At 39.2% G+C, this 15573-nt stretch overlaps 2 protein-coding genes across 13 annotated transcripts in view; both read left to right on the top strand.

The window, feature by feature from the left end:
• LOC133517977 (piezo-type mechanosensitive ion channel component) overlaps positions 1 to 15573 on the top strand; it is a 78525-nt gene that overhangs the window by 58430 nt on the left and 4522 nt on the right. For all 10 annotated transcript variants that reach the window (XM_061851492.1, XM_061851495.1, XM_061851493.1 and 7 more), the window contains 10 exons: positions 103 to 250; positions 601 to 815; positions 1758 to 1916; positions 2140 to 2266; positions 3082 to 3228; positions 3554 to 3654; positions 4461 to 4642; positions 5906 to 6089; positions 6815 to 6906; positions 8873 to 8967. In XM_061851492.1, the coding sequence (XP_061707476.1) occupies positions 103 to 250; positions 601 to 815; positions 1758 to 1916; positions 2140 to 2266; positions 3082 to 3228; positions 3554 to 3654; positions 4461 to 4642; positions 5906 to 6089; positions 6815 to 6906; positions 8873 to 8967 (1450 nt within the window). The remainder of the gene's footprint in view (positions 1 to 102; positions 251 to 600; positions 816 to 1757; positions 1917 to 2139; positions 2267 to 3081; positions 3229 to 3553; positions 3655 to 4460; positions 4643 to 5905; positions 6090 to 6814; positions 6907 to 8872; positions 8968 to 15573) is intronic.
• Positions 8983 to 15398, top strand: LOC133517986 (uncharacterized). 3 transcript variants are annotated; one of them, XM_061851517.1, is made up of 3 exons: positions 8983 to 11110; positions 11505 to 11713; positions 14288 to 15398. In XM_061851517.1, exons 1-3 carry the CDS (start codon positions 10852 to 10854, stop codon positions 15305 to 15307), a joined length of 1488 nt encoding a protein of 495 aa, XP_061707501.1. In that variant the 5' UTR covers positions 8983 to 10851; the 3' UTR covers positions 15308 to 15398. The 3 variants fall into 3 exon arrangements, with proteins under 3 accessions (XP_061707501.1, XP_061707504.1, XP_061707502.1); XM_061851520.1 differs by having other exon boundaries at positions 8988 to 11110; positions 11505 to 12546; XM_061851518.1 differs by having other exon boundaries at positions 8988 to 11110; positions 11505 to 15398.

Raw genomic sequence — 15573 nt, 5'->3', positions numbered from 1 at the left:
TCAGTTTTTTTTTTATATGGGCCACTAGTTGCATGAAATAAATATTTTTCATTAGGCAACCCCTGATGTACAATATAAATATATTCTGATTTTACTACACAGGCTGAAGCGCTACATGCGGCCGATGAAGAGCTTCTTCCAGCGAATGCTAGCGCCGGGCGCGCGCGTGACCGCCGACGTGTACGCCTACATGTTCCTGTGCGACTTCTTCAACTTCCTCGTCGTCATCTTCGGCTTCGCTGCCTTCGGGGTGAGTCTTTAACATATTCCCTGCCAGAGGGAGCTACACGCTACGAGGGAGCGTAACCGATAACACGGTCGTAGTGGGTTGTTGGCAGTGAAGCTTGTTCCTTTGCGACTTCTTCAACTTCCTCGTCGTTATCTTGGGCTTCGCTGCCTTTGGAATATTCTGATACTTTTTGTGCTTTTCAATTGGTATTTACAATTAACGAGTCACCTTGGGATCATGGCAATGCCCAGTCAATGTAATGAATAGTCAAGATGACAGACTAATTATTACCGAGCTCTATTCTGTATTTAACGTTTATTGATAGAATATATTACCATTTTGTGACACTTATTTGATTATTTACTTTACAGACCCACCAGGGCGACGGAGGCGTAAAAGCGTACCTAGAAGAGAACAAAGTCCCGATCCCGTTCCTCGTGATGTTGATCCTCCAGTTCGCGCTAATAGTCATCGACCGTGCGCTGTACCTGCGCAAGTTTATGTTGGGGAAGATCCTCTTCCAGTACGGGCTCATTATAGGCGTGCACATTTGGATGTTCTTCGTACTGCCCTTCATTACTGAAAGGTTAGCCTTACTATAGATAAACCTAGAAGAGAACAAAGTCCCGATCCCGTTCCTCGTGATGTTGATCCTCCAGTTCGCGCTAATAGTCATCGACCGTGCGCTGTACCTGCGCAAGTTTATGTTGGGGAAGATCCTCTTCCAGTACGGGCTCATTATAGGCGTGCACATTTGGATGTTCTTCGTACTGCCCTTCATTACTGAAACGTTAGCCTTACTATAGATAAACCTAGAAGAGAACAAAGTCCCGATCCCGTTCCTCGTGATGTTGATCCTCCAGTTCGCGCTAATAGTCGTCGACCGCGCGCTGTACCTGCGCAAGTTTAAGATGGGGGAAAATCCTCTTTCCGTACGGGCTCATTATGGGCGTGCACAATTTGGATGTTCTTTGTTTAATTACTGAATGATGAGCCAGTTATACTTTACATGTACCTAGAAGATAACTAAGTCCCGATCCCGTTCCCTGTCATTATATGTACTGGCACTTCATGGTCACTTCTATAAAAGTATGTCCATCAAAGTAACCAGTGTTACCAGTAGACCATATTTCTTTGCAAATGGTACACATGATATCTATCCCACGTTTATTGTCAATAAATTGAAATAGAATCGGTCATTAGAGGTAATTACTGAGAATAAAATACTAAAAGCTCGGGAAGCTATTTTGTAATTTTAATGGCATTTACAAAGGCCGTAATCTGAAAGTTAATTTTATTTTTTACTAAACAGACAAGATTCTAAAGTCACAAACAAAACTAAAACTTCTGGGACTTTAGGACAAATGACATTTCATATATTTCATATTGACCAACCGTGTTCTACAGATGATATTGCCAGAGCAGTTCCGACAGTTTTGCACAATGCGCATCGCGATGCCAGGTATACTTAAATCCAAATTGTTTAAAAAGTCCTACATCCTAATCAAGTTGGCGTCTATCGTTGCAGAACATTCAACGCATTGCTTCCGCCTCCAATGTGGTACATGATCAAGTGCGTGTACCTGCTGCTGTCCGCGCATCAGATCCGCTGCGGGTACCCGCGCCGCATCATCGGCAACTTCCTTTGCAAGTCGTACGGTTTCCTCAACATGGTCTTTTTCAAGTGGTACGTGTTTAATTATTTCAAGAGCTATAAAGAGATATATATAGGCTCATTTTCAGCTACTATTTTTGCTGTAACGATATATGTACTGCAGTTACCTACAATGCCCTCTAAAATACTGATCTTGAACATTAAGTGCAATACGCACCGTTGCACTTTGTTCATGGTTATACTGTCTTGTAGTAACGAAGAAATAGAAGTCGTTTAATGTGCCATTTTGTTCCAGTTTCATGGCAATACCGTTCGTGTTCGAGCTGCGGACACTAATGGACTGGATTTGGACGGACACGTCCATGACACTCATGGACTGGCTCAAGATGGAGGACATATTCGCGAGTGTCTTCCTACTAAAGGTATAACAGTATTAAAGTTTCATGCCACGTTCGTGCTCGAGCTGCTGACACTAATGGACTGGATCTGGACGGACACGTGCATGACGCTCATGGACTGGCTCAAGATGGAGGTCATATTTGCGAGCTGGACTGGCTCAAGATGGAGGACATATTCGCGAGTGTCTTCCTACTAAAGGTATAACAGTATTAAAGTTTCATGCCACGTTCGTGCTCGAGCTGCTGACACTAATGGACTGGATCTGGACGGACACGTGCATGACGCTCATGGACTGGCTCAAGATGGAGGTCATATTTGCGAGCTGGACTGGCTCAAGATGAAGGACATATTCGCGAGCGTCTTCCTACTGAAGGTATAACAGTATAAAAGTTTCATGGCACGTTCGTGCTAAAGCTGCGGCCACTAATGGACTGGATCTGGACGGACACGTCCATGACGTTCATGGACTGGCACAAGATGGAGGCCATATTCGCGAGCATCTTCCTCCTGAAGGTACAACTGTTAATTTCATGGCAACGTTCGTGTTCGAGCTGCGCGCACTAATATAACCTTCAAACTATAATCCTCGACACTAAGTTAGGTGACGCTGCAGTCATTAAAAATCGGCTATAAAAATCCCTCAAAATCCGCTTGTTTAAACTTTCCATCAATGTTGCAAATGAATATCATGTTTTGCGAATTTATTCAATGCCTAATAGTAATAATAAAGAAACGAGTGGCAAATCATAAACTATAATTATAATGTTTTCCAGTTGGAAGCTGTGGGTTTTAAACCTGATTTTCGGAACGGGGATAGTAAAGCCGTCATTTGTTCCAGTGCTCCCGCTTCGTGGAAGACGAGTACCCGGCGCCGCGCGGCACGAAGCGGCCCGCCATGTCCAAGTACCTGCTCGGCGGCACCGTGCTCGCCTTCGTTATTGCCATCATCTGGTTCCCGTTGGTCTTCTTCGCTTTTGGCAACACGGTGAGATAACCTAGATATATCAAGCCTAGATATATATCACGTGAGTAATAACGTAAGTAAAAAAAAACATTTTTGAAACTAGCCGCCCAGTATTAAACTTGCGACCTTCAATGTCCATAATTAGACCATCACCAAAGTTCGTTAGGTGTACCAAATTTCAATTTAGTTCAAAACCGGGATGTGAGACAAATTTAACTTATAAAATTTGATTCAGACAGATCTCGGGACAGGTGAAACTTAATAAATGTTATACCAAAACTAGTCATTTTAAATAGCAATAAAGTTTCAAATAATCTATTTATAATCTGTGTTTTCATCGATACAGGTGGGAAAACCCAACCCCCCAACGGACGTGACGGTTAAAATACGAATCGGACCGTTCTTGCCCGTGTACCAGATGTCGGCACAATCCCATGACATTTATCAGTAAGTTGATATGTCATTTATTTACGATACTTTCACGTAGACTTAAGATTTATTTTTGAAGTGAAAACTTCTTTTGCGGCGCTGTGCACTTTTTTGATGGGGAAAAAATGTTAAACTCGCATCAGGTGACACGTGACCGTCAGATTGAAAATTCGTAAGACGGACACGTGACATCATGGTGACGTGCAAATTGAATGCCATCGAAGCCTGGTTACTTTTGAAAAATCGTATCTCATTCAAGTGTGACATTTTCTTCATAATCAAAGTGTTATCATAACGGTTAAAGAGGTTGTTTTGTATTGTATATTTGTGTTGATGGGTGTCCATGATTGTATCTACTCAAATTTTTCCTTACCAAAAACCTAAATAACAGAAAAGAAGCGTGATTGTTTTACTTAATATGATGGTGAACGATTCATTAACATTTACTGATTGTGTAGGTTGTCGTCCTGCTTACGTCTCATGAATTACTCTGTATATCTTATATATTAACACTAAAATTAGCATTTCAAAATATCTTCCACACTGAAATTTATTTACGTAGGTATAATAGAGAATTATCTCTTTTTATAAAACTGCTTCGATCGTACTACTCTATCGCGTCATCTATCATTTTTACAACAAGTCCATATAGATTCTTAAACTAGACGTACTTTAGGTACCTAATATCCTTTGAGTATTGAAACTGTGAGATACAAATATGAATCGAGAATATCAAACTTCGGTTCAATCCCTTAAATAACGCATCCTTCAACGCAATGCTATCGCTCATTTTGCCGTAACAAAAACGTGTATTGTTTAAACAGGTACACAGAGCAGGACTACAACCAGCTAAGCAACCTATACGGCCGCGACCGTACCGCGCAGACGTTCCTCTCCAACTACATGTACAACGACGTGGCGGTCATCAACCTCAACCCCAACTCCACCATGAACTGGGACATCTCGCAGCCCGAGCTCGACCGGCTCGAGCGTGAGGCCATCTCTAGTGAGTCATTAATGTCCAATACGATAAGTACATGTACCACACGGTCATCCACCTCAACCCCAACTCCACCATGAACTGGGACATCTCGCAGCCCGAGCTCGACCGGCTCGAGCGTGAGGCCATCTCTAGTGAGTCATTAATGTCCAATACGATAAGTACATGTACCACACGGTCATCCACCTCAACCCCAACTCCACCATGAACTGGGACATCTCGCAGCCCGAGCTCGACCGGCTCGAGCGTGAGGCCATCTCTAGTGAGTCATTAATGTCCAATACTATAAGTACATGTACCACACGGTCATCCACCTCAACCCCAACTCCACCATGAACTGGGACATCTCGCAGCCCGAGCTCGACCGGCTCGAGCGTGAGACTATCTCTAGTGAGTCATTAATGTTCAATACTACAAGTACATGTACCACACGGTCATCCACCTCAACCCCAACTCCACCATGAACTGGGACATCTCGCAGCCCGAGCTCGACCGGCTCGAGCGTGAGGCCATCTCTAGTGAGTCATTAATGTTCAATACTACAAGTACATGTACCACACGGTCATCCACCTCAACCCCAACTCCTTGAACTGGGACATCTCGTACAATCAGTACAAAAATAGATTCACCGAAGCAGAGGTGAAACAGGTTAGGGTAGTTGATTCCAGAAATTATAATTATTTTGAATTGCAAGATAGCGGTCATGCGTTTTAAGCTGGATTTACAATTGTACATTTTACTTACATAAGTAACTAACGCAGCTAATTTATGTTGAATTTATAAATGTAAACACCCTCGTAAGTCGCTTATCATATTTCTTTCCTAGTTACGGTAGTTGCAGAAAATATAAGTGTTATAGTAAATATTATGAGTGTATGACAGTAGCTCACTTTATCACTAAACAATTATGAAAGTTTTTAGGGCCTACGCTAGCTGACGTGGACGCCCGCCGCGTGCGCACGCACGCGGGTGCTATTTGTAGGTGAAATCCGCCGCACGCGTCCGCTTCAGTTAGCGTTGCTCATACTATTTTTCGTTAACCCACTCGTCCGCTCCGTGCACCCGCGTCAGCTAGCGTAGGCCCTAAGGGTTGGGGTATTGGGGGATAAACTCACTTTTGAGTGACGTGATTGGTTTTTTTGCATTATGGGAAGGCAATGAATTCATATATTGAATAGCAATTACACCTTAATGCAACTAATTCAAACGCAAACGTTATTCATGCCATTTATTTCAACGAACACTTACGTTATAATTTTCAATTTCCAGACAATTCGCTTTTGATCAAGTTCACGTTTACAATATCGCACCCGAGCAACAACGCACAGAACCCGCCCACCATAGAGGACAGCCGCGAGATGCCGCTCGAGGCGTTCTACGCCAACGGCACTAGGAACCAGGAGAGAGACACGCTGCTTCACCTGTTGCAGAACAATGCTTCGTCTGACACTTGGTTTGTAGTCAACTATTTTATTGTTCGGCTCCTTTATTTTTCTACTGCAGTACTTCAATCTTTTAATTATAGTCTGTCAAACAACTTTATCACTAGAACAAGGCGCGAAATTATTATTTTTTTCTTATTTTTTAAAGGGTAACTTCTAGGAAAATAGCTACAAAAGGTATTTTGTGCAACAGGTAGGTAATAAGGGTTGTAAAAATACAAGAACTGAAGTTACAAAACGAGACGAAGTCGAGTAAAGACAGGCCCGAGAATTTTAAGACCTAATTATGTACCGATGCACTAAATATTTTTTAAGTATGATATTTATTACCCATGTTATAAACACTGAGTTCTTAAAAAGTTTATAATGAGCGCCTATAGCTCACTAAACTGTATTAATTAACTGTATTATTGTTATTACTATCTAGGATGAAAATGTACACTAGATTAAGTAATTACATTGTACTAAATTATGGTAAATAAGAAACTCTTTAAAAAAAAAAACTCAATATTTTTTAAGACAGCAGCAAACACCTAATATGATAAATAAAATTGAAGCGAGTACCTATTCAAGTGTAAATCAATTTGGTTTGTAGATCTTTGCCTAGAAGTTAGCAAATAAAAAGTAAAATTGATACGGACTCAATTTTTCTGGCCGTTTTTCCTACTATTAAAAATTAACCTTAGGTAATATTTCTTTATGGCCTTATTTATGTGAAAATGTTTACTGATTGCAGGTTGAACGTTCCAAAACTGTTTCCCAAGTTCTTGAAAGTATTCAACAAAGGAACGGCGAAACCGGCCTATCAGTTGATACCTGGAGACCCAGGTAACAGAACTAAAATAGTTATTTGTTTTATTAGGGGGCAAAGTTATCGTTTAACCCCTCGTGCTCATATTCATGCCCGAGCAAGCGAAAGATTACTACCTATGCTGTGCTCGCTCGTGGTTCTAAAAGTGGAATATTCAGCGTTGCGAGGGTTTCAAGGTGAAACATGAAATCTCCAAAAGTCAAAAGCATTTATTGCAAACATATTACATAGCATTACATAATATGGACTCTGCAAGGGCGGAGCAATCTTAAAAATAAATGAATGAATTAATTTATTTATTTCATAAACATCAAATTACATAGATTTCCTTAAATTAGAAACTCTGCTTCCTAAATAGGTATAACCTGTAATTTAGGGTAAACAGCGCTCCTCCCCAAAAATTTTGTTGCAGGAGATGTTTTATTTATATAATTTTAGATAAAAATTTAAAAACTTTAGTATCATTAATTCTGAGAAATTTAACTTATAAATGTAAACATGTGTATGTGTGTGTGTGTATGTGTGTATGTGTGTGTTTGTGTCTGTATGCAAAAAGAGAAAATGAATATGCAGAAATAACAAACTACTACAATAGTTTCTGTTAAATTATATGAGACCACATTACTACATCTTAAGAGCTAATTTGCTTACTTTTTTTACTTTTACCCAACGCGAGGATAAAATTACAAAACGAATCCAAATTAATGTTATTATAGTAGTTTATGTGACTGCTACGTCAGACATTAAATACACGAGTGTGGGTTTAAGAAACTAACGAAGCAAGTTTCTTAAAAGGATCACACGAGTGTTTTAATGCCTAATTATGTACAGTTACATACACTATTTTATCTACACACATATTATAAACTTTCTATGATATATTCACTAATCCAAATTACAGCCAACGTTGGGACATCGTTGCTCTCTTGGCGGAACTCGCGGAGATGCGGTGGCGCCACCGAAATATTTTTATCGGTCATTTTACACGAAATTTTAGCTATAGTAATTTAAAAAGAACAAAACATATTCATTTTATACTTAAAACGAATTAAAAGATAATCTGTACGTCAAATGGCGGTAAATGAAAACTTTTTTCACGCATGTCACGCATTCGTAGTTTTTTTTTATTCAGAGACAAACTAGAGTCGGGGGCCTATTTCCGTATCATTCCATACAAACTAACATGCGACATATGTCAAAATTGTGTGCAATTGACATTTCATTTCGAACAAAAAGGCATCTCGACTGATATTAAAATAGAAGTCAAATCGAATTTTTTCAGAGATGTTCCAAATTTGAATGTCACCAAATGGATTTTGATTTTTTTACTACTATGAAGCAATTTTAATGTGACGTGACGACACAATCTAAATAAATAAAATGTAAATGTTCTAAATGTATGAAAGATCAAGAAAATTGTTATTTTGACCCTGAAATATTGCGTTTATGTATATATATAGTTGTTATACAATTATTTGTTCAATAAAATGTAAGGAATGTAATGTACCATTTTCTTCTTTATTTTTGAAAGTTAAAAAAAAAAATATTTTTTGGAGACTGATGCCTTTTTTATTATTATCTTAACATATATTTAAATTTCACTTTTTTGTAATGGAAATTTTGTTATAATACTCTACATGTGTCAAGTACCCAATTACAACATTATCAGTATCACAGATAAGAAATTTGTTGTAACAAAACAGTTTATCGTAATGTTGGCCATTATTTGCGGATTTTGAAGGCATAATAGAGGGTGTATGATATATGTGACATAAAATATTTAAAATTCAAAATCATCACTTAAAAGACCATGCTCTACTAGTCAACATGAGTAAACAACTCAAAATTTGCGTCAAATTACTTCGCCCTTCCTCTTTACATATAACTTACCCATCTCTTTTTGAAGAAAAAAGAGAGCTTCTTCGAACTGTTGTGATGAAAAATCTTTTGTAAAATATGTTTTTTTTTTAAACCTTTTTTTAGAGGACGAATCGACTCAGTATCGCGACGTACAGTTGAGGTTGGAGAGAGACAAGGGTACTATGTATTGGAGAGTACAGGAATTTTGCAAGGAAAAGGTAAGTCATTCATTATTTTTACAAGCTTTTATTTACTTTCACCTGACCGTTGTCTGTTTGTAATCAAATCTTGCAAGTTAAATTTGATCCACTTCCCGGTTTCCAATTGAGCTGAAAGTTTGCATGCATATGTAAGTCGGGTGCAATATTATGGTACCATCGAGCTGATCTGATGATGGAGACAAGAGGTGGACATAGGAACTCTGTGATAAAACAACGCAACCTAATTGTGTTTGGGGTTTTTAGAATTGGCTCGATGAGTATTAGTTGCCTGCGGAAAGAAAAGTACAGTCTGCGATAAAAGCTTGTACCAAAAATGAAATTTTTGCCAAAAACTTGTTAGCAAATATAAAAACTGATCAAGTTCAAACCATTTTTTTGCCCTAAGAGCCCGCCGCCTCCTTGCACTGCGTTTGCTATAGCAAACTATTGATAAATATTGCCAACACTAATTTTCCTCTATAATACTTATGTCATTCATCTTTTTGACGCCAATGACGGATATATCTGTAGGTCCAACGTCGAAGGTGGATTAATCCGACACAGACCACCGGACTAACATAGACCTACTTACATATGCATAAAGTTCAATTTCAGTTTTGACACTTCGATGACGTGGCGTCCGAGTGACATCTTTTGTGTTTGACACAGCGTCAAAAATGTTAAGAATCACAATAGCCTAATTAAAACAATAAATATTACTTTGTAAATAAATATTAATCCGCGAAAAGATTACGTGCTAGTCAAAGTGCTAACTCGTTATACTTACTTGCGTAATTTTACATACAATTAATGTTCCCACCCTCCCACTGCAATAATAAATACGTAAGTAAATATAACAATCCATCACCGAAAGCACAAAACTCAACACGTGTTTCGCCTTTACGAGGCATCCTCAGGAGATGTTGTCGGTCCGAAGTCCGACGACTGAACATACATTAATTGCATGTAAAAATACGCAAGTAAGTATAACGGGTTAGAACTGATTGACTTGCACGTTATCTTTTCGCGGATTAGTAAAGTAATTTTTTTTTTATTAATATGGATTTCCGCAAAGTAACGCCTTATTCTATTCATTATTTCACAATAGGCTAGCAACCGCCATAATATCGAAGTTAGGTACGCTCTCATTTTAAAACAACATGCTGTAATGATATGAAACTTGGCATACATTTAACAGGAGATACCAACACATACCAAAAGTTCACTACCTTTATTTTCTTTGTATTATGACTTTTACCAACCGGTGTTTAAGAGAGGTCAAAAAAGGCGAGTGGCGTGAGTAACAATTTGAGGCGAAGCCGAAAATTGTTAATAAAGACGCTACGAGTATTTTTTGACTCAGTTAAACAACGTTGCATACAATACTTTTTCTACGACCAAGCACTTACTTTGAAATAAAATTGTGAATTTAACAAATATTTTTCATGTCATCTATCGCGAATTTGAAGGCAGCGATTTTTTAGTGACTTACCACAATAACCACATTCAAGAAGTAACAAAGAATGGAGGATACGGGCGGGAAAATAAATGAATGAAATTAAAAAATCTTGTCTATGGTTTACTTATTTGTCAGAGATGACATTTAAAATAAAGTTGGCAACAATGTAGGTATTTCATACAATAATTTTTAATTATACTCAAGCTTGTCCTCGAGGTTAGCATTTATCACATGTAGTAACACATACGGTGTCGCCATTCACGCACTTTATTTCGGAGACTTAGCGGCAAAAACATTTGCTCAAACATTTTTTTTTTTTTTTTTTTGGCGGGTATATTGTAACTTATCTTACCTGGCTTCTACCCGAATTCGCGCCATCATTCACATTTCAGTGCTCCGCCACTCCGCACGTGAAAAATTACGCCGCGAATAAACGAATAATCATGGTCAAACGTACACGTACGAATTCAAATGATTATGAGTGCATTGCGAGAAAAGTTAAAAAACTCGAACGCATGTTAATTCGTGCACGGCGTAAACGTAGTGATCGACAAGGATCTGCCGCATCGCTGTCGCCGTCTTCCGGATCACAATCGTCGTCGTCCAGTTCATCTTCGTCACGGTCCAGGTCAGCTTCACCGCGCCCGCGACACCGCGCACCCTCAAGACCTCGTTCGTCGCAGGAGCCGATAATCATTGAAGGTAAAACGCTCACCTAACCGTTTCTTTTGTTCGAATAGACCGTTAATAGTCGTTGCAATGGACATAAAATTAGGAATGCGGGCAGCTCATGGGGCTGTCACTTACCTAATATTGTCACGCAAGGTAGCATTGCAGTCGGCACTAAGGCCAACATCTCTGCTACTACGACTGCGTCATTGGATCATTGTAATTCCTAGACGTATTGAGCGTTACCTTTCTTCAACGGTACAAAGCATTGCAGTCCGCATTGAGGCCGACATCTTTGCTATATATTTATTTAATAAAACATAATATTGTACCGACACCCGTTCTTTTGGGCATATAGCAATGCAGTTAGCATCTAAGGCTAACATCTTTGCTTTTTTTACTACAACGTCAGATCGTTGTATTTCAGACGTGCCCGACAACGAACAGGAATCCAGTGTAAGGGTCATCCACCCCGCGCCCGTCCGGCCAACGGAAAGATTGGCCACACCTCTTCAGATGCGCGCAGCAGAGAGCCCAGCAGCGCCTGCTCCACCGCTGACGAGAAGGTCTGCGCCTGCTTTACTTTCGACAAGCGCCGAGCCAGCCCCGACCCCACAATTATGCGTCGCTCAGGAGGTAAACAACTCACCAACATCGTTGCCGCTAGGCGAGCCAGCTATGGACGCCTCTGACGCAATGGATCTCGACGAAGATCTCCTTAAAATATTAGGGGACGACCCCTCTCAAGTCAGAGTCTACGGCAAGGAGATCAGACCTGATCTTGCAGTACGCTTGCAACATATAGCTACTAATGGGCTAGGTAAAGATACACGTAAGGAACTTTTAGACAGGTACTTACCTCCTGCAAATAGCGCCTTGATTGATGCACCTACCCTCAATCCTGAGGTAAAAGCCGCCGTCCATGAACATGTCTTTAAGAGGGACAAAAGCATAGAAATACGACAGAAACAGATTTCATCTGCAATTTCCGCCTTATCAGAGAGCCTTACCTTGCTCTTGACTGAACAACCAAAGAACACAAAGCTGATACAGCTATTAATGGACTCTTGTAAGATTCTATGTGACAGTCAGCACGCAGAATCGTTAGTTAGGAGGAACTTTATTCTTCATAACTTAAAGAAGGAGCTTAAAGACGAATTACAAACAACCAAAATTGACAAGTTACTCTTCAGTCAGGAACTTGCGGAAAAAATAAAAGCCGCTAAGGCCATAAATAAATCAGGAGATGATTTGAAAGCCACACCATCGACCTCAGGTCTGCAGGCTAAGAAGAACAATAATAATAAAGTACCCCCCAAGAATTTAAACTGGCGAGGTCCTCCCCAGAATTATTACAGGCCGAAGGGTACTCAGAGGACGAAGGAGCCTGCACTGAAGAGCCGTCGCGACAACTCCTCGAGAAAATCATCGCATCCGCATCACAGGCGCAGCACCCGCCGATAGATATGGTAAAGTTTGCCGGCCGCTTAGCTCACTTCAGCTATCACTTCACTTCAGTGGTCACTTCTAACTAACGACAAAATTATACTCTCGTGGATACAAGGTTATCAAATACCCTTTTCAAGGCCTGTCGTACAGCGTACGCCACCTGCCCCTAGGGCGTATTCTGATTCAGAGAGAACACAGTTCCGACATTCTGTTAGCGACCTACTATGCATAGGCGCCATTTCGGAATGTCAGAGCTGTGAAGGCCAATTTATATCCCCAGTTTTTTTGGTACCTAAACCGAACGGAAAAATGAGATTTATCTTAAGTTTGAAAGAGCTAAACAAATTTATAAATACAAAACATTTTAAACTTGAAGACCTACGCACGGCCTTGAAATTAATATCTAAGGATAGCTATATGTGTAACCTAGATCTCAAGGACGCGTACTTTTTAATACCAATACATGGATATTTTAAAAAGTACCTTAGATTTACTTTCCAAAATAAATTATATCAGTTCAATGTCTTGCCGTTCGGTTTAAACAACGCACCTTATGTTTTCACTAAAATTATGAAGCCAATCATTAGTCTGCTTAGATCTTGCGGCTATCTGTCCACCGTGTACCTTGACGATTTGTTATTGATATCTAGGTACCTAATACATGTCTAGAAAATGTATCAGACACTATAAACCTTTTACAATCCCTAGGTTTCATTGTAAACCATGAAAAGAGTAATTTAACGCCTCATGCGAGTTGTAAATTTTTGGGATTCATCATAGACTCAAAAAATTTAGAGGTTACTTTACCACTGAAAAGAAATTGAAAAAATTAAATCTGAAATGAACACATTCCGTAATTAGAAACGTTGTTAAATTAGAGATTTTGCTCGTGTTATGGGTTTACTTACTTCGGCATGCCCAGCTGTCGAATATGGTTGGCTTTACACCAAAGAACTAGAGCGTCGTAAATATTTAAATGTAATTGATGATGACAATTTTGATAAGTATATGACAATTATGATAAGTATTGTCTAGAGATCTATAGTGATGCCTCAACTATGGGATGGGGGGGCCGCCTGTGGTAACGACCGGGGTAGTGGGTTGTGGAGCGCCGAAGAACGCTCACAACACATAAATTATTTAGAGATTTTGGCCGCCTTTTTTGGACTTAAAGTTTTCGTAAAGTCTTATCATGACTGTCAAATTCTGTTAAGAATTGACAATACAACGGCTATTTCCTACGTTAACCGCATGGGTGGTGTACAGTTTCCACACCTTACAGACGTAACAAGAAAGTTATACTTTGTTCGCATCTTACATAAGCTCTGCTGATAATGTTATCAGCGTCTGCGATTATGTAATCGCAGACGCTGAATCTCTTCGAGTCTATCCAGATATAGAGTGGGAACTGTCACAATATTAGTTTCAAAAAATTGTAAAAGAATTCGGATCTCCTTATATAGATATTTTTGCAAGTAGAATTAACAAAAAATGTAAAAAATATATTTCATGGCACAGGGATTCTGATGCCTTTAATATAGATGCATTTACAGTGCCGTGGTCAAGTTTCTATTTCTACGGCTTCCCGCCTTTTGCAGTCATTCTTAAGACACTAAGAAAAATAATAAATGACAAAGCTCACGGAATTATCGTAGTCCCACTTTGGCCCACTCAACCGTGGTACCCATTGTTCAAAGCCTATTAGCTTCTAAACCTTTATTTTTTCAAACCGAATAAAGATCTTATTATCTCTCATTCCAGCAACCGAGATATTCACCAAAAGATTACCCTGGTTGCAGGGATCTTATCAGGACGTCGATGATGAAGAAATTTGTACCAGAATCTGCAATATGCATTATGCTGGCCTCTCTGTCAAATAGCTCACTAAAACAATATGATTCTTGTCTCAAGAAATGGTTTTCTTTTTGTATTAATAATCAAGTAGATGTTTACCAAGCATCTGTTCCAAATGTGATTTCTTTTTTAACTGATTTGTACCACTCTGGTGCTCAATATGGAACACTAAATAGTTGCCGGTCTGCTCTTTCATTAATCTTAGGTGCAGACATAGGCAATGATAATCGTATGAAACGTTTTTTCAAAGGCATATTTCGCTTACGTCCACCTTTACCAAAATATAGCATGACCTGGGACACATCTGTAGTTCTGAACTCTCTTGCAAATTGGTATCCAAATGCAACTCTTAATTTAGAAAAAATATCGAAAAAACTTGTAACGCTACTAGCTTTAACAACAGCACATCGAGTTCAGACTCTTTCCAAAATTAACATTAAGAACATTGAGTTTCATGTCAATGAAATTCATATAAAAATTCCAGATTTAATAAAAACTTCGCGCGTTGGTGTTGCACAACCAACTCTTGTTTTACCATATTTCCGAGAAAGGCCGGAAATATGTCCATGTGCTGCTTTACATTCTTATTTAGATGTGACAAAAACTCTTCGTAGTAGTGATGTCCTATTTGTAAGCTTGAATAAACCACACAGAGCAATAACTTCCCAAACCTTAAGTAGGTGGATTAAGAATACTTTGCAAGAATGTGGTATTGATATATCAATATTTACAGCCCACAGCACAAGACATGCTGCGACGTCTAGGGCTCATAGATTAGGAGTCAATTTAGATGTAATAAGGAAAACTGCTGGGTGGAGTGGTACCTCCAGCACGTTTGGACGCTTTTATAATAGAATTATTGTTAAAAATATCAATTCCTGTACCTTGGCAAGAAGTATATTAAATGATTCATTGTGTGACAATTAACAAGGTGATAAAATATTGTTTAATTATTTTCTGTTTGATCTTACAGTTGTCCATAATTGGACTAAGAATACATTCTCTTTATAATGATTAACCTGACGTTTTTTCATTTCAAGTATCATTCCTCTCAACATCTACATGTGATAAATGCTAACCTCGAGGACAAGCTTGAGTATAATTAATGATTAAACGAACTTACCTGAAGTGAAGTTCGATCATAATTATACGATTAGCTTGTCCGAAGAGGTTAGCATCCCACCCTCCCTAGG

Source organism: Cydia pomonella, chromosome 5, assembly GCF_033807575.1.
Source record: "Cydia pomonella isolate Wapato2018A chromosome 5, ilCydPomo1, whole genome shotgun sequence".
Taxonomy (NCBI): domain Eukaryota; kingdom Metazoa; phylum Arthropoda; class Insecta; order Lepidoptera; family Tortricidae; genus Cydia; species Cydia pomonella.
This window is presented reverse-complemented; position numbering and strand designations above follow the sequence as displayed.

Coding starts and splice junctions, on each gene's coding strand:
- LOC133517986 (XM_061851517.1), top strand. CDS start 10,852: ATGGTCAAACGTACACGTACGAATTCAAATGATTATGAGTGCATTGCG. Junction 11,111..11,504: donor GGAGCCGATAATCATTGAAG/GTAAAACGCTCA, acceptor GTTGTATTTCAG/ACGTGCCCGACAACGAACAG. Junction 11,714..14,287: donor AATTATGCGTCGCTCAGGAG/GTAAACAACTCA, acceptor CTCTCATTCCAG/CAACCGAGATATTCACCAAA.